Source organism: Saccopteryx leptura, chromosome 3 (assembly GCF_036850995.1).
Source record: "Saccopteryx leptura isolate mSacLep1 chromosome 3, mSacLep1_pri_phased_curated, whole genome shotgun sequence".
Taxonomy (NCBI): Eukaryota; Metazoa; Chordata; class Mammalia; order Chiroptera; family Emballonuridae; genus Saccopteryx; species Saccopteryx leptura.
This window is the reverse complement of record NC_089505.1, coordinates 119,471,950-119,496,185: the sequence shown is the minus strand read 5'-3', so window position 1 is coordinate 119,496,185 and position 24,236 is coordinate 119,471,950. Positions and strand designations below refer to the sequence as shown.

Below are 24,236 nucleotides of genomic sequence, written 5' to 3'. Positions count from 1 at the left end.
CAACGGAGCCAAGAACTGGTGGGCCATTAGCTTTAGTCCTAGCTCGTACCTGGCGGGAGAGAAATACACACAGTGAGGAAACACTTCCCTTTCCATCCAGGGCTCCCAAAGCCACTGACTGACTCATCTGAGTTTCCTAGAATTAAAGGTTTCTACCTCACCAGCCTTATTCACCTCTGTTCCCCATCTCCTTCTCCTGCACAAACTCTGCACAAACTGGCTTCTCCTTTAGCACTCTGCCATCTTGGCTGCCTCTCCTCTGCAATGCTGATGGCAGTATCTGAGCAAGAGTGCCCCCGGTCTGCCTCATTTTATAGTGTAGAAATTAAAGCCTTTAAGCCAATATACAAATAAGGAAGTCTCTGATACAAAGCCACTCATCTGAATCATAAACGGGATTCCTCATAAGAGTGCACCATCCCACATCATGCAACAGTCAGGGGTATGGGGGAAAGCTCAGTTTTGAGAAGATCTTAGTATTAAAAGGGTGGGAAAGGCTTAGTCTTAAAACCAAGCCTTAGGCTATAAGGACCTTGCCAGCCTACAGCCTGTCTCCCACACCCAATGCAAACTATAGGCAAGCAAACATCAAATATATATATATCATATTTACAAACTTATTTGACTAACACTTAAGTTTCTAGCTTAGCAAACTGGATGGAACTTACAACTAGAGTTTTCGCTTTTGGAAGAAAATGTTGAGGTCAGGTTTCCATGTATAGAGTTCAATATGAGTAATCCAGGATATGTCCAGAAATAGATGGGCTGTGCAAATCTGCAGCGTAAGGATCAAGGTCAGAGCTGAGCATAGACATTTAGGAATCATCAGCACAAAGGTGGTTTTTAGAAAAGAAGTGTGGGGCCTTGGATGGTTGGCTCAGTGGTAGAGCATCAGCCGGCGTGGGAAGTCCCAGGTTTGATTCCCAGCCAGGGTATACAAAGAGGAGCGACTGTCTGCTTCTCCACTTCCCCTCTTTCCCCCCCTTTCCCCTGCTCCTTTCTCTTTTCCCCTCAAGGCATGGCTCATCTGAACAAATTAGCTTCCGGTGCTGAGGATGGCACCATGGCCTTGCCTGAGGCGCTAAAATAGCTCTTTTGCCAAGCAATGGAGCAAAAGCCCCAGATGGGCAGAATATCGCTCCCTAGTGGGCTTGTTGGGTAGACCCCAGTCAGGGCACATGTGGGAGTCTGTCTCTCTGCCTTCCCACCTCTCACTTAATAATTAAAAAAAAAGAAAGAAAGAAATGTGGAATGGCCGCCACAAAAGAGCACAAGAGCTGTAGGCCTAAGGTGGAACCCCAAGAGTATCATCCTCACTGGATGGGAAAAAGAGCCTGCACTGAAGTCTACAGACTAGACAAAAGCAGAGAAGGAAATCAGAATTGTAGTTGTTATAGAAACCAGGAGGAAAGAATCAAAAAGGAATGGGAATAGCTCCAACTAGCCTCTAATAGCTAATCTGTTAGCTCCACGACCAAAAGTGATTGTTCTTCGCATGCTTAGTATTAATACAATTCCTGAATGATACCTGAAAACACTGATAGATGTAATCAGCAATGTTAACAGCAGAAAGATCAAGTAATGTAAGCACTAATTCTATTTAGCTTAATGCCATGGAACTCATTGGGATTTTCCATGGTAATACTTCCAGTAAGAAGCCAGTGAAGAATGAACGAGGGACAAGGAAGTAAAAACAGAAAGTGTTGCCAGACAAACCTCACTAGCCTGGGCCCTGTTAAGGACAGGCTCAGGAGTTTGTTGGAAAGCTCTACAGGGGTGAATTCTGGTTAGGGTTCCTCCCTGTTTTCCTTATCACCTCAGAGACAGACCCCTAAAGTTTGGCTCTTTTGGTCTTCAGTATCCCATCTTCGTCTTTGGCTTTAATGCCCAGTTATTGGCTATGGATATACTTTAAGAGGACCAGCGGTCACAGTTCAATTCAGAGGCAGATGCCACCTTGCCCCATGTTGTGGGGCTCTAGTCATTCCCGACTTAGCCATTTCTCAGCTGCTCAGAGAAGCTACTGTGAAGTCATTTACTCCCGAGTGGGTGGTTTGCAGTGAATGAGCAGGTTTCCCTGAATGTGAAGACGGAGCAGAAACTGAGCAGCTTTCATGAACGAGGCAGTGCACTGTAGCCATTCTGTGTTCCTTACTTGCTGCTCCCAAGCTGAATTTAACAAGATTGTTTCTGAGGGCTATAAAGCAAATCATAAATAGGACTTTACACTTAACCTTGGGACCAGGAGCCTGAGTTGTTAGTGAAATAGGAGGAGAGGAGAAAAATAGTTAACAGATCTGAGCTGCCACTGCCTCATAGGCCAGTGCCCTAAGCCTGGACTTTGACTAATAACCAAGTGGGCCTAGGGCCCCAAAGCCCTTCAAAGTCAAGGAGCTCGGAGGATGCTGAGCCAGCAGGACTGATGGGAAGGTTAATATCAGGTCAAGTACCAGGACGGTCCTGATTGAAAGCCAGAGACAATGGATGTCTGCCTGGGATCCTGGGCAGGAGAGGGTGTGGTGAAATCACAAGCTTATTCTAGTTCAGGGAAAAAGAGAATAGTGTGATCATGTCAAGGCCAGAGGAAGGGACTAATCTGTACCTAATGTGGAGTAAGCAGGTGACTTGGCAATGCCTTGGCAACTGGATGCCAAGGCTGGTGAGGAGGAGGGGTGTGGGTCTGGGTCAGATAGGGTCTTGCTGGCCCCAGAAATGTCTCTGTGAGCCAAGGATCCCTACTCTCCGCTGCCTCTGGAGGAAGTAGGGTAGAGCAAGGTGGCTCCTGAGCCAGAGTGGTGCAGGGCTTTTTTGAATGCAGCTGTGTGGGGAGAGGTCTTTGCTGCTTTGTATTTATTTACAAGCTGTTTGTGTTCATCCTTTATTCTGGAGACAGTAGAGTTTGTTCAGTGAGTATGACCTAAGCCTCTCTTATGAGCTGAAGACTGTGAAGAACCAGCAGTTGCTCCTGAGCACCTGACAGCCTGCTAAACTGCAAGAGGAAGTGGCATAGAGGAGGAGTTAAAGGGGTTGTGATGAAAGAAATAAAGATGAGAGCTGGGAGGAACCTTGCCTTAAAACACATGAAATTTTCTGAGGTGAAAAGGACTGGGAGAACATTCCAAATGGAAGGGAACAGTATAGACAAAGGCAAAGGCTTGAAGGGCCTGTTCAGGTTTCACAAGTCAAGCATGTCTGTGGGCAAGTCTGGATGAAGATGTGTGCGTAGGGGCACCAGCGACAGAGGGGAGCAAATGGGGGCATAAGCCAGGTTTAGAGCCAGATCATTCATTGACTTTGAATACCAGAGAGTAGGTTATCTGTGATCCTGTGGGCAGTGAAAGTTAGTATAAGCTTGGGTACTTGTCCTGTGCTTACATTTCTTGGCAAGATCAGGCCTGGCTTTTGGTCTCTATATTCTGAGGAGAGGAAGGGAGGCCAGGGGTCTGAAAGTCTGTCTTCCTCCACTAGATAGTTCCAAGAGAACAAGAGTTTCTGGTCATTGAGTTATCTCTGGCGCTAGAACCATGCCTAGTACATAGAAAGCAAAGGTACGTATTTGGAGCATGATATGAATCCTAGAGCAGCCACCCAAGATCCAAACCTAACTCATCTCACATGGCTGCCAGAGCCCCGAAGTCCAACCACTGGGGTCAGTCTGAGTATGGTTCCAAGGAGCAAGGTGCCCCGTGGCAAGGAGGGGTGGTGGTAATTTTAGGGCCGCTTGGCCCCACTGCTGAGCCACACTGTCTTCTTCTTTGGGAATCCTAGAATTGCCTGATAAAGAGGGACGAAAACGGTTACTCTGCAGTGGTAGCTGACTTTGGCCTGGCTGAGAAGATCCCTGATGTCAGGTGGGTAGCCTTTAATGGTTGCTGGGGTGACAGAGGGAACTGCAGCAAAAGGAGAACTACAGCTTCCTCCCTAGAGACCAGGACTTGGTCACAGCTCAACTTCGGCTTCCTAAATTTTGGTTAGTTCTAGTCTGTGCCCAGGCTAGAACTGGGCAGGAGAGGGTGTGATGAAATCACAAGCTTATTCTAGTTCAGGAGAAAATTCCCAATATTCACATATCCCATTGTACCAGCCAGTGGCAAGCTCATTTTCTGTATCATCTCACCCCACAGCATGGGGAGTGAGAAGCTGGCTGTGGTGGGCTCACCCTTCTGGATGGCACCTGAAGTTCTCCGAGGTGAGACCTACAATGAGAAGGTGAGTCTGGGGACCCCAAGGCTTCATTGTTCTTAGAATCTATCTTTAGCAGCATCTAGGATCACCCTTTATGTTCAGAGCAGGGCAGGTACCTGGCTACCCAGTGAATGAATTGAATGAAATGTGGGCAGTAGGACCCAGGCCTGGGCTGGTGGACACGAGGGGCAGAAACCCCACGTCTCACTCCAGTGAGGGAAACTGAGGTCTCACTACCCACCAGGCGGACGTGTTCTCTTATGGGATCATCCTCTGTGAGATCATCGCTCGCATCCAGGCAGATCCGGACTATCTTCCGCGCACAGAGGTGAGCTGCAGGCACGAGGATCAGTGCCACTGAGGTGGGGCTGCTTTTGAGGCTGTGGAACTGTTTTGCTCTTGGGGTGGAGTTTCTGGAACTTAGTCTGTGTGGCTGCTTCTCGGGGCAATTCTCAGCCTCTTCTGAGCAGGCCAGGACGGAGGGAGGGATTAATGACCTGTCTACCCTTGTCCTCTGTTCCCTCCCCTATCCACAGAACTTTGGGCTGGACTATGACGCTTTCCAGCACATGGTGGGAGACTGTCCCCCAGACTTTTTGCAGCTTACCTTCAACTGCTGTAATGTGAGTGTCTCCCCTGGACTCGGCTTTGGTCAGGGGCTGGGTTCACCTGGTTAGAACTGTAGGGAATGGCTGCTAATAGCCTCTTGAGGGGCCTTATTTTCACCGATGAATGACAGTGCCCACATCTCCTTCTCTGGGCCTGCCAGGCTCTCCAGAACCCTAGACCAAGGAAAGGAAAATTGCTTTGTAATATCCGATCCTCAGCCTGCTGGGAAGACCCACCACCCCTTGCCTAGGATATTGGTGGAGCTCTGGTCGGTTGTTAGACTGTGGATTCAGATGGTCCTAAGGCTGATGAGAAAGGCTCTTGTTAGGTTTCATTTTTTACAGGTCTGGGGCTGGACCTACCTGTTAGGACCAAGGAGTAGCTGGGTTTTGTCTAGGTAGTGCTGAGAAACACATTAGCAGCAGAACTGAAGAAAGATTAGAACAAACCAATGTGAGCATACCCTTTTGGAGGGTTCTCTGCCAAATAAAGGGATGACACAGGAAGGGTGCAGAGATAGGGGAGGGTATTACACAACAGCCCTTGACCTTAGCTCTGGGAATCATCCTCATGGTCTTCAGAAAAGATCTCTTAGCTGCACATCTGAGTCTTAAAAGATGCTAGAAACAGACTGAAATGCTATCTCTGGGGTGAGAGGTAATAGGGCAGGGCTAATGGCTGCTGTGGATGTCTACAGATGGACCCCAAACTGCGCCCATCCTTTGTGGAGATTGGGAAGACCTTGGAGGAAATTCTGAGCCGCTTAGAAGAGGAAGAGCTGGAGAGGGACAGGAAGCTGCAACCCATAGCCAAGGGTAAGAGATTAAATCAGTACTGAACTCCAGGAGTTGTGCCCTGGCTGGATAGCTTAGTTGGTTAGAGCATCGTTCGGAAGCACAGAGGTTGGTGGTTCAATCCTGTCAGGGCACATACAGAGCAGATCGATGTACCTGTCTCACTCTCTCTCCCGTCTTCTCACTAAAACCAATAAACATTAAAAAAAAAAAAAGTGTGATTTGGTATAGAACCTTCTTTTTTTGAGTGTTTTCTCACTGGTGAAATGGGGACAACAGTAGCTACTCTGTTTTCCCAAGTAAGAACATTTTGTGCACTGCTTCTATTTGTTATGATTAGTCAAAGTAACCCTGACTTGATATACTGTTCTTCAGGACTCTTGGAGAAAGGACCTGGGGTGAAGCGACTGAGCTCACTAGATGACAAGATCCCTCCCAAGTCTCCACGCCCAAGACGTACTATCTGGCTATCTCGAAGCCAGTCAGACATCTTCTCCCGTAAACCCCCACGTACAGTGAATGTCCTGGACCCCTACTACCGGCCACGAGGTGCTGCTGCCCGCACCCCCAAAATCAACCCTTTCACTGCTCGCCAGGACCTCAAAGGTGGCAAGATCAAGTTCTTTGACCTGCCCAGCAAGTCTGTTATCTCCCTGGTATTTGACCTGGATGCACCAGGACCTGGAACTTTGCCTGTGGCTGACTGGCAAGAACCCTTGGCCCCACCTGCTCGGCGGTGGCGTTCTTTGCCTGGTTCACCAGAGTTCTTGCATCAAGAGGCCTGCCCATTTGTAGGCCGAGAAGAATCACTGTCTGATGGGCCCCTACCACGTCTCAGTAGTCTCAAGTACAAAGTAAGAGAGATCCCGCCATTCCGAGCATCTGCCCTACCAGCTGCTCCAGCCCATGAAGCCATGGACTGCTCCAGTCCCCAGGAAGAAAATGGTTTTGGGCCTAGGCCTCAAGGGGCTGCTCCATGCCTTGCAGGTGCCTCTGAGGAGATGGAGGTAGAAGAAGAAAGGCCAAGAAGCTTGGCTCCATTCTCTGTCTCAGGCACAGGTCTGAAAACCCAGGGAGAGCAGGATGGGTGAGAGGATTAATTCCTGGCTCACCTTGGGGATGGACCTTCAGCTGAAGCCACAGGGCCTCCTTGGTGCACTGCCTTGACTCTTCCCTGGCGCCCACAGGAGGCAGGCGAGATAGAGTCAGGCTTAACTATGGCTCCCAGTGACCAATGGCTGTATATGAGAGGGGAGACAGCAGTGAGAGGCCTTCCTAGTTAGGGTCAACAGCTGATACCAAGCCTCTGAAATCCAGCAAGGAGCCCTGGCTCCCACCTGACCCCCCAATGGACTTCTGCAGACAGGACCAGAGGACTCCTAATTCTAGTTCAAACTGGCAGGCAGCTATTACCCCAGGTTCTTCTTCCACCCCAGGTCTGTCTCTTGCCCTTTCCTGAGGACTAGAAGATACTGGATGGAGCTAACCAGGAGGCTGTAAAGGGCACGACTATTTCTCAGACCTGAAGCCCGGGGTACTTCTTGCCAGTATGTCTAAGACACTTGAATAATTGCTGTTTGCACTTATTGCACAGTCAGACCACGTCACTACATTTCTATGCAAGGGGAGGGCAAGGCAGCGTGGTGGTCATGGCTCTTAGCTAACCTATTCAAAGATCTTTTCCAGTTGATTAATCTATTTTCATATTTATGAAGGAATCTTAATGTCCTGCCCTATAAGACTTTCAACCTTGTGGTTGGGAGTGGGGCTGGTTTTGTAGGCCCTAGGGCCTGCTCTATGTATTTGTCAACATGTGATATACCCAGTTGGTTAAACGGTTTATAATGGGACTGATTTTCTTCCCTTCCCACTATGGCTGGAGCTACGGGAACCGTCTGTCCTTATAGAGCCGCAATAAGAAATAACCAAAGACGAAGCTGGTCAAATATTTTCATAACTTGTTTCTGATGATTTTTTTTGGTAAAACTTTCCCAAGACACTTTCAGATTTGAAAATAAAGTTGGTGTTACAGATGCTGGTCAGCCTTCCTGTGCCATCCTTCCTCAGCCTCTGGGGTAGAGAAGGTCCAGGAGCAATGCAGTAGTATCCCTGTAAGGAGTCCCTCCTCCCCAACTGGAAGTAGTTAGGAGTAGGACATTCACAGGCCAGAGGGACCCAGACCCCTCATCTTCTCTCCTTGGGCTCTCGGTGCTAGATATAGTTAGGTCAGCTGCTGCCCCAAGCCAGCTTCATCTTCTGGTTGTGGGCCTTGGAGGAACGGGAGAACTGGCTCTTGGCCACTGTGAGGGGTACAGCTTTGCCACTCAGGTATATCTTGTTGTGGCATTCAGGGAGCCATGGTCCAGAGCTACAGGGTTGAGGTCTTTGGCTCACTCCCACGTAGGCCATTACATAACCTGTCATAAAGGCATCAAAACCAGCCCGATGCAATCCGTCTCCAGGCGCTGGCTTAGGACTGGCTTGACTCCCTGGTGCTTCTAAGGTAGCCACGTCAGCTGTTTCAGGCCTTGTAGCTTCAAGTCCCACCTCCAAGTCTTTTATGTGAACTTGGTCAGAGACAGGCTGGTTGCTAGTCTCATCCTTAGCCACCTCCTGCTCAATTTCATCAGCCTTGAGGACATCCCCATCCTTAGCCACCTCCTGCTCAATTTCATCAGCCTTGAGGACATCCCCACAGACCTGCTTAGTGGGAGGACCATCCCCAGCTTCCCCAGAGGTCCGTTTCCCAGACGGGCCCAACAGAGCCCTCCGCCGTCTTTCCTTTCGTCGCCGCCGCCGCCGCTTATCCTCCACAGCAGCTTCATCAGTGTCAATGATAAGGTCAATATTGTGGGACCGAGGACACTGTGATCCCAGAGGGCACCAGCCATAGGCCTAGAGGTAGGAAAGAGGCTTAGAAAGGGGTTTCAGGTATCAGAATCTCCCCTCCCCCAGGAAATGGGTGGGTGGTCTTACCGAGAAGTTATCACAGACACTGGCAGAATGAGGACGGTGGGTTGCAAGGGGCATACAGCAGCGATAGTCTATATGGGCCCTCATGCTAGAAGGATAGTTGCAGAACTCCAGAATAAGGTGTGGGCTGCCAGCGGCCTGCTGCTTCCCATTTTCCCGCTCACTGTAACAGCGCAAGAGGGTATCGGTCCACTAGTATATAAGCTCCATGAGAACAGGGGTATTTGTCTGTTTTGTTCACTGCTGAATCATCAGCACCTAAAACAGTGCCTGGCACATGTAGGTACTCAATAAATATCTTAAATGAATGAAATTGGTTTATACTAGGCCTCACCCTTTCCCTCAACCAGTCTCTCACCATTTCCGAAAGGCATATTCTAGGTAGGAGGCCACAAAGCGGGCATGAAACTCAGCAGCATATTTGGTGTCATAAATGCCAGCCGGGAACATATCACACAGGTCAGTAGTGAAGGTTCCCAAGCTCTCAGGCAGGTGTGCATAGAAATTCTGGTACAGGAACACCAAGTCTATGAGACCATTGTGTAGAATCAGGGGTCGGCGGGCCCGGATTAGCTCTAGGAACAGTGTCCTCACTGACTGGCTCTGGCTCTCATCACCCTGGGTAGAAAGAAAGGGGTCATCGGGAAGGACAGAGTCCTCTAGGGAGCCTCATTTACAAGATACTTATCCTAAATTCCCCAACCTAGAAAGTTCTCCCTCCCTGCCTAACCCAGTGCCATTCACCCATGTATTAGTCTTGTTTCCCCAGCCCTGACACAGTGATTTTTCATTCTCCCTAAGAAGCAGATCCTCCCCATGCATCCAGCCTAAAGTAGAAAGAAAATGAAGTCACAGAAAGGGTAGTCTCAAGGCTGGAGGCTTACCTTGTCATTGCCCTTGTGGTACGGGATACCCTGGGCATACTGCTTGTTGAAGTTGAAGCCATGCTGTACTAGGAACTGCACAGACTTTGGTTCTATGACATACTCTTCCATGCAGAGCAAGGTCAGATTGAACACCTGGGTCAGGTATGAATGTTCACCCTGGGAGAGAAAGAGGGTCTGTTACATCAAAACCTCACACATGATGTTGCTCGGATGTCAGCTCTCTGCCTTCCCCCAGCCACAAACCTGGGAAGGGGGTAAAATAAGCCCATACCTTGTCTGGCTGCTGCTTGAAGCAGGCGAGGCCCAAGGACAGGATAGAACGGGTCCTCGCAGCATGACACACAGCCTTGTAGCGTTCCTCGATGCACCTTGGGGTTGGATTTCAAGGTGGCTGTATCTGGGAGTTAGCTTCATGAAGGACCCAAAATCACCCAGGACTGTGACCTCCACTCCAGGGTTAAGGTCTGCCCCAACCCTAACCCCAGTCAAAGCTGGAAATAAAGAGATCATGGCTTATACTTACTGGTTTAACAAACTCTTCCTGTCCCCAAGGCCACTCAGTTCCTATAGGTGAGTAAAAGGAGAGTTAAGTCCCCAGAACTAGCCATTTCACAACCACCTGACTCCCCGTTCCTAACGCTCACCGTGTCCACAGCCACGAAGCTAGCTGTCTTTATGGCCAGCAGAAGGGATGGCCATATCTCCTTAAAGTTGTCACTTTGCACATCCACCACTGGAACCTGGACTACTAGCTCCTCCCCAGATTTTGTGCTTTTGCTGACACCACCTGCGTAAGGAACACAGGACAATGGATATTAATGCTCAGGCAAGGGCTGCAGGAAAGGACACCAAGCTAGGCCATGGTTTGGGGGCGTTTTACATGATGGCAAGAAACAGCAGCTTTCCCCTCAAGCCTCTGTATCAGCGTGCTCTACCCACAGGTCTTGGAGCAACGGTGCCCTGAATTTGGGTAGAGAAAGGCTGGGTCTTCCAGTGGCTTATCTGAGAGTTTGGGAAAATCACTTCTCCCTCAGCATCCCCATCTGTAGAAGAGGTCGTTTGGACTAGATGATCTGTGTGAGGTTCTTTTTTCCCATGTCTTGCAGGGACTATTTGTTACCGCTGGAGGAGTTCAGTTCCTTTAATATCCCATCAGGCTTCATACTATTGTTTCCCTGGTGCCCTAGCAGCCATAAGTGGCAGGAGCCTGTAGGCCCCAGAGCCTGTAAATAATGCCCCACACTAGGGCTCCCAATATGTCCCACTTCCTTTGGACCACAACTCCCAACCTGCCCCACAAAACAGAGCAATGAGCTCCAGACTACATCTCCCGACATGCCCCCACCTACCCTGACTAGGCTCCCAACACTCCAGGCTTTAGCGGCCCGAGCAGCGGTGCAAACCGGGACTTGTAGTCTCCTCATGGCAGGTTCGGAAGGAAGAAGCTAGTCCAAACTTGAGGTCGGTTTCTAGCACGGTAAGCCCGAGGCCTTCCCCACCCCCGGAGCGCACAGGCTTTTAAGGCAGCCCCTGAAAAGCCACTCACCGTCAGAAACCGCTGGAACTGAGGCTGCGCCATCGTCACCGCCTGCGGCCATGACACCGCGCGTCCCTCTCTGCGGGTAAGAGATAGTTCCGCTTTGTCTCCTGGCGCGACTTCTCTGTCAGGGGCGGGGGTGCAGGCCCTCGCCTCCGGAAGTCGCTGACGGGTCGGATTTCCGTTCAGAGCTCCCGGGTCTGGCGCGGAGGAGTGGGTTCGGAGCGTTATGGGAGCCTATTGGCTATCGCGTGAGGCCTGCGGCCCGGATTGGCCGGAGCCGTACCCATGGAACCATTGGGTAGCCGGGCGCGGGACAGAGTGGCAGGTAATTCTTCGCGTGCAGCCAGCGGGAACGTGGGCTTGGGTATTGCGCGGTCTTTAGGGACACGGCTCCGGGAAACGGATCGGTGTCCCCAGAGGAGGTGGTGCTGCCAGAGCTAAGCTTAAAGCGCGCGTAGGAGTGAGGCAAAGACAGGAGAATGTCAGGCAAAGCTGGACATTCTAGGAAAGGGCAAGTTCCCTGGAAGAATGGAACTTACTGCGTTCCAGAGACGGGGAGGGAGTATGAGGCGAGGCTGCAGAGGGGTTAGAGCGGCCCTCTGACAGGGAATCTTTTGAAATAATCCAGGAAGATGATAATAAGGACTTGGATCAAGGATCCAGCAGTAGGGACGATTAGGAAGGGACAAATTGTAAGCAGTTGGAGGTACAGTTGACCTATGGGTGATTGGACGTGACTCCTGCTACTGTGAGAGAGGTTTCCCTACCAGAGGGGCCAGCCCTTTTCCATCCTCTCGAGCCACCAAGGAGTCTCAACCCTTCTCCTTGGTTATTCACGGCTTCTAGTGAATTTTCAACCTTTCTCTCTGAGTCGTTTAAATCATTATTGAGGATTGTTTAGATTTCTCTTTTTCTAAAAAGAAGGAAAATCCCCTCATCCCATTAATGAACATAACAAGTATTTACTGTGTACAACTTACTTAGCACTTCTCATTCTAGGGGACACAACAGTCAACAAAAGAGACCCAGTACTTGCTCTCATAGTCTTTTATAGTCAAGTCAGGAAAGCGGACGCTGATCAGAGAATTACAAATAAATGCGAAATTGCAGTTGGTGTAAGAGTATCAAGGGAGAAGTACACAAGAGGATAAGACTGGGGGACCTGATTTGGACATTTAAGTCAAGACCTGAAGAATGAGTAGATGTTAAGTAAAGCATAGTTGAAGCGCTGTCTAAGCAGAGGAAATGGATTGGGTGAGGCCTCAAGGTGGACACACACTTGGGGTATTGAAGCATCTATTTCAGGCAAACATGGCTGGAGTATAACGATCTGGGGGTGAGGCCGGAGCCTACAAGGCTATATTAAGAGGATTGGCTTTTGAGGGCAATGGGTGTGACAGCCAAAGCCCTCCAGTGGCTGCCCTGGCCTGGTAGCTCGGTTGGTTGGATGCACCAAGGTTGTGGGTTTGGTCCCACTTGGCACATACAAGAATCAACCACAGAGTGCGTGATGAGTAGGACAACAAATCGATGATTCTCTCTCTAAAATCAATTTAAAATTTAATAAAAGCCCTCTAGTGGCCTACTTTGTGATCCCATGCCTCCCCATCTTTACCTCTCTGATCTTATTTCCTACTCCTCACCCCCTCCTTTTTCTGTTCTAACCACACTTGCTTCCTCCTTACTGTTCTGCAAACACAGCAGGCACCATCCTCAGAGCCTTTGCACTAGCTCCTTAGTATACCTTTCCCACAGGTATCCACATGGCTAATTTCTTTAATTGCTTGAAGTCATTGGTCAAATATCACTTTATTAAGGCCCACCATGACCACACTCTTGTGTGTGTGTGTGTGTGTGTGTGTGTGTGTGTGTGTGTGTGACAGACACAGAGAGAGATAGATAGGGACAGAGAGACAGGAAGGAGGAGAGATGAGACGGATCAATTCTTTTTTTTTTTTTTACAGAGGCAGAGATAAACAGGGACAGACAGACAGGAACGGAGAGAGATGAGAAGCATCAATCATCAGTTTCTTGTTGCGCGTTGCGACTTCTTAGTTCATTGATTGCTTTCTCACACGTGCCTTGACCGCGGGCCTTCAGCAGACCGAGTAACCCCCTGCTGGAGCCAGCGACCTTGGGTCCAAGCTGGCGAGCTCTTTGCTCAAGCCAGATGAGCCCGCGCTCAAGCTGGCGACCTCGGGGTCTCGAACCTGGGTCCTTCCGCATCCCAGTCCGACGCTCTATCCACTGCGCCACCGCCCGGTCAGGCCGGATCAATTCTTTGTTGCGGCTCCTTAGTTCATTGATTGCTTTCTCATATGTGCCTTGATGGGGGGGGGGGGCTACAGCAGAGTGAGTGACCCCTTGCTCAAGCCATTGACCTTTGGGCTCAAGCCAACAACCATGGGGTCATGTCTACAATCCCACACTCAAGCCGGCAAGCCTGCGCTCTTTATTCATTTTTAGAGAGGAGACAGAGAGGGAGAGAGAGAGAAGGGGGAGGAGCAGGAAGCATTAACTCCCATATGTGCCTTGACCAGGCAAGCCCAGGGTTTCGAACCAGCGACCTCAGCATTTCTAGGTCGACGCTTTATCCACTGTGCCACCACAGGTCAGGCGACCTTGGGGTTTTATTTTTTTTTAATTTTTTATTATTTTTGTATTTTTCTGAAGTTGGAAACGGGGAGAGACAGTCAGACAGACTCCCGCATGCGCCCGACCGGGATCCACCCGGCACGCCCACCAGGGGCGATGCTCTGCCCCTCCAGGGCGTTGCTCTGCCGTGACCAGAGCCACTCTAGCGCCTGCGGCAGAGGTCAAGGAGCCATCCCCAGCGCCCAGGCCATCTTTGCTCCAATGGAGCCTTGGCTGCAGGAGGGGAAGAGAGAGACAGAGAGGAAGGAGGGGGGGGGGTGGAGAAGCAAATGGGCGCTTCTCCTATGTGCCCTGGCCGGGAATCGAACCCGGGTCCCCTGCACGCCAGGCCGACGCTCTACCGCTAAGCCAACCAGCCAGGGCCAGACCTTGGGGTTTTAAACCTGGGTCCTCTGCGTCCCAGTCCAACGCTCTATTCACTTCACCACTTCCTGGTCAGGCCATGACCACGTTCTTTAAAATTGCAGCATTTCATCCCTCCCCTTTTCTTTCTTTCTTTCTTTCTTTCTTTTTTTTTTTTAATTTTAGAAAGAAAGGGAAAGAGAGAGACAGGATCATTGATCTGTTCCTGAATGTGCCCTGACCGGGGATCGAACCAGCAACCTCTGCACTTTGGGATGATGCTAACCAACCGAGCTATCTGGCCAGGACTTTTTTTTTTATAATTAAAAAAAAATTTTATTTAGAAAATTAAATTTAACAGGGTGAGCAATAAGAAAATCTTTTTTTTTTAAATTTTGTATTTATTGACTTTAGCTAGAAAGGAAGAGGGAGAGAAGAACATCAGTCTGTTCCTGTACCTATCCTCTTTTCTTGTCCCCGTCTCCTGTGTACTTTTTCTCTTTATGCTAGCATTTATCAGCTAACATTATTTGTCTGCCCCCATTAGATTATAAACCCTGTGAGGGCAGGAACCTTTGATGTTTTATTTAGTGAAGTGTTCAAGTACCTAAAAGTGCTTGACATATACTGGGCACTCCATAAATATCTGTTCAGCAAGTTAGGGGGAAGCTATTGAAGGTTTTAAGTAAGAAAGTGATATACTTATGTCTTAAAACAGGGGTCAGGAACCTTTTTGGCTGAGAGAGCCATGAACGCCACATATTTTAAAATGTAATTCCATAAGAGTCATACAACGACTCATGTACATTAAGCATTATCCAATAAAAATTTGGTGTAAAAAAAAAAATATTTGGTGTTGTCCTGGAGGACAGCTGTGATTGGCTCCAGCAACCCGCAACCATGAACATGAGTGGTAGGAAATGAATGGATTGTAATATATGAGAGTGTTTTATATTTTTAATGTTAAAGATTTGTCTGCGAGCCAGATGCAGCCATCAAAAGAGCCACATCTGGCTCACGAGCCATAGGTTCCTGACCCCTGGCTTAAAACATTGCTTTACCCTATGGAGAATGGATTGTAGAATTAATTATGGGCGTGAGTTTGGTGAAGGAAATGTGGCTGTGAAGGGGAGGGGAGTGGGTCTTGAGGGGATTGAAATAGCAAGACCCTGAGCTCAGACAATTTAGGAGCAGGGACCACTCTTTCATAGAAGAAGAGAGCAGAAGGAAGTAAGTTTGTGCATTCTTTTTTTTTTTTCCTCAAGAAGGAAGCAAGCTGTTTTGATGAAAAGGAGATAAAGTCAAAAGTTTGAGGAGAGTTTGAACCAGAGGCTCAGCAGTATAGCAAAGTGCGAGAATATAGGTTCTGGAAGCAAAACTTTTGGGTTTGATTGGACAAGTTATTTAATCTCTATAAGCCTCAGTTTCTTAATAACCAAAATGGAAGTAGTAATAGACCATACTTCATGGAATCATCAGGAGATTGAGTGAGAAATCTGATAAAGCACCAACTGCTTAGCTACATTTGCTACCAGAGAAAAGGCAGCTAGAAATACAGTAAGGGAGCAGTGAAGATCAACCAGGTGCATTTTCTCATTGCTAATGGCCAGCTCTGATTTTCTAGATCAGAAAAAGATTACAAATAAAAAATGCTCATCTCTCTTCCCCTCTGACTTGACATCTGCATTTTTTTTTCCCTCTCTGATCCTTGGTTTCTTCTTTCTCGTAGCTACACGGAGAGTTCAAGTCTCAGTTTGCACCGTGGCTCGGGCTGCAAAAGCGTGGAGTGTTGGGAGCCTAGTCAGGGTAGGTGGGGGCATGTCGGGAGATGTAGTCTGGAGCTCATTGCTCTGTTTTGTGGGGCAGGTTGGGAGTTGTGGTCCAAAGGAAGTGGGACATATTGGGAGCCCTAGTGTGGGGCATTATTTACAGGCTCTGGGGCGTATAGGCTCCTGCCACTTGTGGTTTCTAGGGCACCAGGGAAACAATAGTATGGAGCCTGATGGGATATTAAAGGAACTGAACTCCTCCAGCGGTAACAAATAGTCCCTGCAAGACATGGGAAAAAAGAACCTCACACAGATCATCTAGTCCAAACATCCTCTTCTACAGATGGTGATGCTGAGGGAGAAGTGATTTTCCCAAAGTTTCTATAAGCCACTGGAAGACCCAGGCTTTCATTTCCCAAGGTTTGGACTTGTTGACCATTAAAGACCATTTCATTGAAAATGTGCTTCATCTCTAAGCAAATAAACCTCCTACCTACTGCCTGTGTTCCTAGACACAACTAAAGAACTTCTGTTCACACACACGGTCACAATAAGCATTAGGAATACGCAGGTGCTCCTACACAGGAGGCTTTGATCCTTGACCCAGCCTAGCTCTGGCCTCTTGTTTAGAGTATATCTCCAGGACTATACTAATGCTGGTCCCTCTGAGGTTTGGGGAAACTCAGCACTACTGGTCAGACCTTAGTGTCACCGCCCATCAAGAGCAAACCCATGAGTGTCTGGAGAGTTCTTGAGAAAAAGTAAATATCCATGTGAATGGCATAGGGAAGGAGGTAGCTCAAGATTCAGCCTCATTTTGACTGACTACTGTGGCTGGGCCCTTGTGTTCTAGGCCATCATGAAGAAGCCACGAGCAGCCGTGGGAAGTCGGCACAGGAAGCAGGCCTCCAGCCAGGGGGGAAGAGAGAAGCATGCCCTCAGCAGCGGCCAGGCCAAGCCTTCTGTCCCTGATGGTGAGGAGCCTGGGCCTAGTCAGAAACACAGGCTAGTTTTGTTGGCCATGAAAAGGTGGCAGACTTGGGCTAGGAAGGGAGCATGGTATATATCAGGGGTCCCCAAGCTTTTTACACAGGGGGCCAGTTCACTGTCCCTCAGACCGTTGGAGGGCCGGACTATAAAAAAAAAACTATGAACAAATCCCTATGCACACTGCACATATCTTATTTTAAAGTAAAAAACCAAAACGGGAACAAATACAATATTTAAAATAAAGAACAAATAAATTTAAATCAACAAACTGACCAGTATTTCCGTGGGAACTATGCTCCTCTCACTGACCACCAATGAAAGAGGTGCCCCTTCCAGAAGTGCGGCGGGGGCCGGATAAATGGCCTCTGGGGGCCGCATGTGGCCCGCGGGCCGTAGTTTGGGGACCCCTGGTATATATCAAGGCATAAGGGACTAATTAAGGATCTCATTCTGACTTTACTGTGTGACTTTGGGATAATTGTTCTGAATGGCTGCTTTCTTATTAGTGATATAGAGCTGTAGTCTTCCTCATGTGGCTTTTGTGGGATCTAAAGAGTTTATCAGCCTGAAGGTATTTTGTAAGTGGGAAAGCTCTACACAGGTACATGTCATGCTTGGCTGAAGCTGCTGGATTTTCATTGTGACCCAGAGACAAGAAGCCAGCAGTACTACTCCGGGAAAATTAAGGCTGGAAACTTGGCTAAGGCTACACAAGTAGAAAATTCTGGTCTGACTCCAGATCCAAGGCTTAAGGAAGGGGTTGGAGGTGGGGAAGCCCTGAGTGGGACCAGACTGAAACCAGGCTGCAGTGCCCCAGGTCCCTGGTGCACAGCTTGTGCAGGCACAGCTCCTGAGTTTCCTGAGCACCCAGCAGGCCTGGCCAAGCGGCAGGAGAAGGTGGTATTGCAGACCTCTGTCTCCCCGTACCATCAATTCAGAGATACAGCTGAGGTTACAGTCTTCCGGGAGAGTCTGCTGAGCTGGTACGACCGAGAGAAGCGGGACCTACCATGGAGAAGGCTGGTAGGCAGGCGAAGGACAGGGACAGTGGGTGGGAGGCTAGTGCCCAGCTGTCTCCACACTAACTCCCCATCTGGGATTGCAGGCAGAGGGTGAGGTGGACCTGGACAGGCGGGCATATGCTGGTGAGTACCTCTCCTGAGAGCAGAGCTGCTTTGCCTGGGTGCCCTCAGGTCTAGGGTCAGGGGTTATGGGCTAGGAGCAGGTCAGGTCAGCAGTGCCCTCAAGCCAACCCCTCTCCCCCAGTGTGGGTCTCAGAGGTCATGCTGCAGCAGACCCAGGTTGCCACGGTGATCGACTATTATACCAAATGGATGCAGGTGACTTCAGGGAAGGAAGGGGAGGGTCATGGGCTAGATCCCAGAGGAGAACCTGTCCTTTGGGGAGGGGGCATAGGCTTGTTCTGCCTTTCTCACCCTTGACCTCTTCTTTTTTTGCCTACCTTCTGGCTATAGAAGTGGCCAACATTGCAGGATCTGGCCAGTGCTTCTCTGGAGGTGAGACCCATCCTAGGATAGGGGGAAGTGGGGACAACAGAGGACAGACCACGGTCTCTCTGACCTGACTCCACCCACAGGAGGTGAACCAGCTCTGGGCTGGCCTGGGGTATTACTCTCGAGGCCGGAGGCTGCAGGAGGGAGCTCGGAAGGTAAGGGGGTGGTAGAGAGAGTGGAATCCCCAGGGCTTCAGGTGTCTCCTAACCTCAAACTGTCCCACCCCAATCAGGTGGTAGAGGAGCTAGGGGGACGCATGCCACGTACAGCAGAAAGCTTGCAGCGGCTCCTGCCTGGTGTAGGGCGGTACACAGCTGGAGCCATTGCTTCCATTGCCTTTGGCCAGGTGAGCCCACAGCCCACCCCCATTTTGTGCATGGCCACTTTCCTCCCAGACCAGGCTGACTCCTGGACTCCTCTCTGCCAGGCAGCCGGTGTGGTGGATGGCAATGTCGTGCGAGTGCTGTGTCGTGTCCGAGTCATTGGTGCTGATCCCAGTAGTGCCCTTGTCTCCCAGCAGCTCTGGTAGGATGGTGGGTAATGTGGGATACTGGGAAGGGTGCCTCCAAAGGGTCTTTGGCTCACAGAAATGTTCCTTTCTGATAGGAGCCTAGCCCAGCAGCTGGTTGACCCAGCCCGGCCAGGAGATTTTAACCAAGCAATCATGGAGCTGGGGGCCACAGTATGCACCCCGCAGCACCCATTCTGCAGCCAGTGCCCTGTGCAGAGCCTATGCCAGGCACACCAGAGGGTGAGCCATCTGGGGAAGGGACAATCGGGCCTAGGGAGTAAGTAGCCCCTGCCCCATGACATCGTTGGCTGTGTCTCTCAGGTGGAGCGGGCACAGCTTGTAGCCTCACAGAACCTGCCAGGCAGTCCTGACGTGGAGGAGTGTGGTGAGTGCCCACCCCAGCCCCAGCCCTTCCCAGCACTGTCAAGGAGCTGCCTGTGGAAACCTCATTCAGTTCATCCTACAACCTGAGTAAGAGTCTGCGGAGCTCGGCCGATGCCTGCTCTCTGGGCTTGGCCCCTAAGCCTACCTGGCCTGAGCGGGGCTTGGGGATCTCTGTTCCCAGCTCCCAGCACTGGACAGTGCCAGTTGTGTGCACCTCCTACAGAGCCTTGGGACCTGGCCCTGGGAGTGGCCAACTTTCCTAGAAAGGCCAGCCGCAGGCCCCCCAGGGAAGAGTGCTCTGCCACCTGTGTTCTGGAGCAGCCCAGGGCCCTTGGGGGTGCCCGAATTCTGCTGGTGCAGAGGCCCAACTCAGGTACTGGGTCCTGGGAGTGGAGGCCAGAGGCATGAGCAAAGGGGGAGAAATGGAGGAGCCAACAACTAAGGCCTGACTGACCTCTGGCTGACCTGTCTCAGGTCTGCTGGCAGGATTGTGGGAGTTTCCGTCTGTGACTGTGGAGCCCTCAGGGCAGTGTCAGCGCCAGGCCCTGCTGCAGGAACTGCACAGTTGGGCTGGGCCCCTCCCAGCCACACGCCTGCAGCACCTTGGGCAGGTGAGTGAGCAGGGAGGGGCCAGGAATGATGGCTTTTGGGGCCACATCCACAGGCCTGTTTCAGCCCCTTGGTTCTCCCTCCAGGTGGTCCACACCTTCTCTCACATCAAGCTGACCTATCAAGTATACGGTCTGGCCCTGGAAGGGCAGGCCCCTGTGACCACACCGCCTGGTGCTCGCTGGCTGACCCGGGAAGAGTTTCACACCGCAGCTGTCTCCACCGCCATGAAAAAGGCACTATCTGTGTTGTCTTTGTTGTTTCCTACACGTTCTGCATAAACCTATGATTATGTAAACGGAGGGGGTGGGTGTAGGGTGGGGGGGAAGGAAGCTATATTAAACCAAAGTGCTGCAACATGAAGTTCAGGACAAACGCAGGGCTCTGGCCCTTTGGGGGAGATTCCAGCCCTGCATTCTCCCCTTCTAGGTGTTCCGTGTGTATGAGGGCCAACAGCCAAGGACCTGCAAGGTGAGTCCCCTGGCCCTCACCCAGCCTCTCTCCCTAGGCCTGAATCCATGTTTTCAGTGAGTTAAGTGATACATGTTTGGGTGAACACTGTCTGCTCCAGGTTTTACTAGGAGGAGAGGAATTGTTGACCTGAAGACCTTATAGTCTGGGGTCCAGGTTGAGAAGGGACAAGAGCAAGTGATAGAGATAGTACTGTCAGATGTGTGAAATGTTTGTACTAGATTTTTTGGGATATGAGTGTAGAGCTCTAAGTTTGTCTGGGAGGCAACGATCAGAAAAAGCTGCTTGAAAGAAGTGGCTGGTAATCTGGGTCCTAGAAATGATTCGTTTTCTCTAGGTTTGGGAAGGGAATCACCAATAAGGATATTCTCCAGGCCCAAGAGTACTGTAATGGTGGACACAGTACAATCTGCAGTGCGTGAGGAACTCTGAGCATTTGATTTAGCTGGAGCAGTCAGCAGGGCCATGGACTTCAGGCCACTGAAGCACTGTAGGTGGCGAGAAGAGTCAGATTTATATTTGTGGAAGATTGTGCAAGACTACCTTTTAGAGAGCTGATTGAAGAGGCAGATCCTGGAGATAGACTGGAAGCTTTACTACAGTCAGGCTAGAGCCTGAGCTAGATCAGTGGCTCGGGGTGAAAGAATATTTTTGCAGCTCCCTCAGTGCCTTCTTTTTTTTTTTGTATTTTTCTGAAGCTGGAAACCGGGAGAGACAGTCAGACAGACTCCCGCATGCGCCCGACCGGGATCCACCCGGCACGCCCACCAGGGGTGTCGCTCTGTTGCGACCAGAGCCACTCTAGCGCCTGGGGCAGAGGCCAAGGAGCCATCCCCAGCGCCCGGGCCATCTTTGCTCCAATGGAGCCTCGGCTGCGGGAGGGGAAGAGAGAGACAGAGAGGAAGGAGAGCGGGAGGGGTGGAGAAGCAAATGGGTGCTTCTCCTGTGTGCCCTGGCCGGGAATCGAACCCGGGACCTCTGCACGCCAGGCCGACGCTCTACCACTGAGCCAACCGGCTAGGGCAGTGCCTTCTTTTGCTTCTGAACAGAGTCCCAAAAGATCCCAGGCGTCTGTGCCATCCAGCCGGAAAAAACCCAGCCCAGGCCAGCAAGTCCTGGATTGTTTCTTTCGGCCCCACATCCCGACTGGTGCACCTACACTCAACAGTGTGGGCCAGTGACACCTGGAAACCCCCACCCCTTGAGAATCCTGTTGTTTAATAAAGTGCTTATTGCCTGACTGGGTGGTGGCGCAGTGGATAGAGCGTCGAGCTGGTATGTGGAGGACCCAGATTTGAGACCCCAAGGTCGCCAGTTTGAGCGCGGGTTCATCTGGTTTGAGCAAGGCTCACCAGTTTGGACCCAGGGTCGCTGGCTTGAGCAAGGTGTTGCTCGGTCTGCTGAAGGCCCACGGTCAGGATACATATGAGAGAGTAATCAATGAACAGCTAAGGTGTCGCCACGAAGAACTGATAATTGATGCTTCTCATCTCTCGTTGTTCCTGCCTGTCTGTCCCTGTCTATCCCTCTCTTCGACTCTCTCTCTGTAAAAAAATAAAAAATAAAGTCCTTATTTTTTTAGTTGTTTTGGAGACTTTCTATTCTCTCCCTAGCTCCCTTCTTCCTCACCTCTGAGGGTCCTAGAAAGTGGTAAAGTCCTGCTTAGTCTTGACTTCCGCTGGTTGAGCTCCCAGCCAGCCCTGGGCAGATGGAGGTGGGGTGGGTTCTGTCCAGAATAATCTGCCCTCCCTCTGTACCCAGGAGAGAAGGCAGCTGTAGGGAGCCCCTCCCAGTGGTTGGCACCCTACACTTTCATCCAGATCTATGGTCAGTTCTGGAGCAGGTGTACTGCTCTGCTCGAGAGCAGATGGTTTGGCTTGGTCTTGCCCCTTCTGCCATGGCTGCTCCCTATAGAGGAGGGAAGCACAGGGGAGGGCTTGTTTTGCCTTAAATTCCTATCTCAAGAAATTATTTGGAATATATTCTGTATCCCAATACAGAAGAGCAAGGGGTTAATAATCCTAAAATTAAAAGTGGGTACAGGGAAATGGGGTCAGAAAAGGACACAAAAGTCTTCAAGAGTATTGGTTATGTTCTATTTCCTAAAGGAGAAACACTTCTTTATTCTTTATATCTTCCACTTACAATATATTAGATGTAGTCTATGTAACAAACGTTTTATAGTTAAAAACAAACCCACCTCTTTGGACCCCAATGAGAGGTTCAACTGCTGGCAGATATTGATGAGATGGAGGCCACACCCGGCCCCTAGAAACAAAGCCTTTCACTCTGGGCCTCTAGGTGTTTCTCTGTAGACCCTGTGCTGGACTTCCCAGACCTCCAGGATAGATGGCTGCCAGCTCCAGCTATCCACAGGCTTCCTGACTCCTGGCAGCTTGCTCCTCCACAGACTGCCACAGGGCTCGGATGTTGCCCTGGCCAAAGCCTGTGGCCCCCTGCCTCTGAATAAGCTCCAGGAAGAAAGTGTCCTCTGCAAAGAGAGACTTGGTGAAGACTTGAAGCAAAAATTTGTCTTTATCGCCATCTAGCAGGATTCCCTGTTGGGCCAGCCGGCTGGGCTCAAGCCCTGCGGCTAGGATCTGATTTTCCTTGCCTGGCTGCTGGTAGTAAGCTTCAGGAGGAGTCAGGAGCTGGCCTCCAGCCGCTGTCACCCCTTCAGTGGCTTCTATTATGTTTTGTGTGTATAGTCCCACATGCTGTAGGCCTGGCCCTCTGTGCTGGGCCAGGAACTGCTCCACCTGGTCCTGTCCACTGGCGGCCCCTAGCAGGGATTCGGCTAGCACGAGGGTGGGAACAGTACTGCAGGATGGGGTCTGCAGGGCAGTGAGCCTTAGGCCCCCTCGCCCAGACCCTACTGTCACCTCAAGACCCAGGTCTGGATCCTCCCCTGGGCTCAGTGGTAGGTGGTAAAAGCCTAGACAGTCGTGGAACCAGCGCATCAGTGTGGGGGAGCTGCCACGGGTGCAGGCCAGGGTCAGATGGTCCACATGGCTGATCCAGCCCGGGCCGGTTTTGGAGTACAGGGGCTGGAAGCCAGGTAGGAAGGGTCCGCGGTAGTCGGTGCGCTCCAGCAGCGTCAGGCTGAGGTTGCCAGCCGGAGATCTGACTACAGTGTAAGTGGCAGCACCCTGCGCATCCCGCACGCTAACAGGGGGCACTAGCACGCAGCAGCCCCGCGCCTCCAGTGTCCTGGCAGCTCTGCCCGCGTCCGTCACATCAAAGCACAGATTGGTGGCGGTGGGCACGGCATAACGCGGATCCAGGCCGTAGAGCGGCTCCCGGGTTCCGGCACCTTCATTCACTAAAAAGACCGCATCGCCGCTGCGCAGGGCCAGCTGCCGCCAGCCGTCTGCCTCCCGCGTGGCCAAGGGCTGAAAGCCGAAGAAGCGCTGCAGATCCTGAGCAAGGGGCTGCCCCGCGGGTACGTGGAAAGCGATATGGCACAGACGGCGGGCGGAAGCGGCCATGGTGGTCGGGATTGTCCTGCCCTTGAGCCCGGTCACTTGTCATTCAGGACTTCCGGACTCTCCATCCCTAGCTTGTCGTCGGAAGCCGGTGGAGTCCAATTTTGCCCGCGGGGCGTGTTCCTGGCACTTTTCCGGGGAGAAGTCACAGGCCTACCATTTGAAGGCTTGCGGCTCTCTCTGCCGAGCCACCCCACTGTGAAGATACCTCGGGACCACTGGGTCTGCGCGGTGACTAGAAAACCACGCGGAGCCTGTGCTGGGCGGAGCGGGAGAGACGGGGCAGAGACAGTGACGCCACCACTGAAACTCCACGCTCCCACCCCAGAGGCTATAGCCGAAGGTACAGCGCGAACGTAGGGCTGCGCCTTCCCAGAGCCTCGGGCTGGGTCATACCCTTGGACACTGAGCCTCCCTTCCCCGGCCTTCCAAAGTCACAATAGCTGCCTTCAGTCGGTGCCAGGAGTTGGGCTCTCATCCCCTAACCTCAGATAGAAGGGAATTAGCCCCAGGTGGGG

The 24,236-nt window shown here is 51.0% G+C and overlaps 4 protein-coding genes across 8 annotated transcripts in view; 2 read left to right on the top strand and 2 right to left on the bottom strand.

Moving 5' to 3' along the window:
• Positions 1–7,406, top strand: part of TESK2 (testis associated actin remodelling kinase 2) — a 171,921-nt gene extending 164,515 nt beyond the window's left edge. The window contains exons 6-11 of the mRNA XM_066376151.1: positions 3,769–3,851; positions 4,125–4,209; positions 4,430–4,513; positions 4,722–4,808; positions 5,492–5,609; positions 5,964–7,406. Coding sequence (XP_066232248.1) covers positions 3,769–3,851; positions 4,125–4,209; positions 4,430–4,513; positions 4,722–4,808; positions 5,492–5,609; positions 5,964–6,679 — 1,173 coding nt within the window. The 3' untranslated portion in view covers positions 6,680–7,406. The remainder of the gene's footprint in view (positions 1–3,768; positions 3,852–4,124; positions 4,210–4,429; positions 4,514–4,721; positions 4,809–5,491; positions 5,610–5,963) is intronic.
• Positions 7,407–7,534: 128 nt separating this feature from the next.
• TOE1 (target of EGR1, exonuclease) lies at positions 7,535–11,130 on the bottom strand. 2 transcript variants are annotated; one of them, XM_066376153.1, is made up of 8 exons: positions 10,995–11,130; positions 10,093–10,235; positions 9,972–10,012; positions 9,720–9,816; positions 9,446–9,604; positions 8,920–9,179; positions 8,565–8,724; positions 7,535–8,483 (listed from the first exon to the last, which is right to left on the bottom strand). In XM_066376153.1, the coding sequence occupies exons 1-8, from the start codon at positions 11,044–11,046 to the stop codon at positions 7,815–7,817; spliced, it is 1,581 nt and encodes a 526-aa protein (XP_066232250.1). In that variant the 5' UTR covers positions 11,047–11,130; the 3' UTR covers positions 7,535–7,814. The 2 variants fall into 2 exon arrangements, with proteins under 2 accessions (XP_066232250.1, XP_066232251.1); XM_066376154.1 differs by lacking the exon at positions 10,995–11,130 and adding an exon at positions 10,569–10,707.
• Positions 10,937–21,748, top strand: MUTYH (mutY DNA glycosylase). Of its 4 annotated transcripts, none has more exons than XM_066376144.1 (17): positions 10,937–11,070; positions 15,715–15,791; positions 16,608–16,728; positions 17,562–17,767; positions 17,850–17,889; positions 18,011–18,084; positions 18,220–18,261; positions 18,342–18,413; positions 18,491–18,604; positions 18,686–18,783; positions 18,865–19,009; positions 19,091–19,154; positions 19,335–19,526; positions 19,628–19,764; positions 19,849–19,998; positions 20,192–20,233; positions 21,283–21,748. In XM_066376144.1, the coding sequence occupies exons 3-17, from the start codon at positions 16,614–16,616 to the stop codon at positions 21,412–21,414; spliced, it is 1,623 nt and encodes a 540-aa protein (XP_066232241.1). In that variant the 5' UTR covers positions 10,937–11,070; positions 15,715–15,791; positions 16,608–16,613; the 3' UTR covers positions 21,415–21,748. The 4 variants fall into 4 exon arrangements, with proteins under 4 accessions (XP_066232241.1, XP_066232238.1, XP_066232237.1 ...); XM_066376141.1 differs by lacking the exon at positions 15,715–15,791 and adding an exon at positions 11,175–11,313 and having other exon boundaries at positions 10,992–11,070; positions 17,619–17,767; positions 21,283–21,745; XM_066376140.1 differs by lacking the exon at positions 10,937–11,070 and adding an exon at positions 11,186–11,313 and having other exon boundaries at positions 21,283–21,747.
• A 569-nt stretch (positions 21,749–22,317) lies between these two features.
• HPDL (4-hydroxyphenylpyruvate dioxygenase like) lies at positions 22,318–23,984 on the bottom strand. Its single transcript, XM_066376173.1, has one exon. It carries the CDS (start codon positions 23,719–23,721, stop codon positions 22,600–22,602), a length of 1,122 nt encoding a protein of 373 aa, XP_066232270.1. The 5' UTR covers positions 23,722–23,984; the 3' UTR covers positions 22,318–22,599.
• Positions 23,985–24,236: the final 252 nt, after the last annotated feature.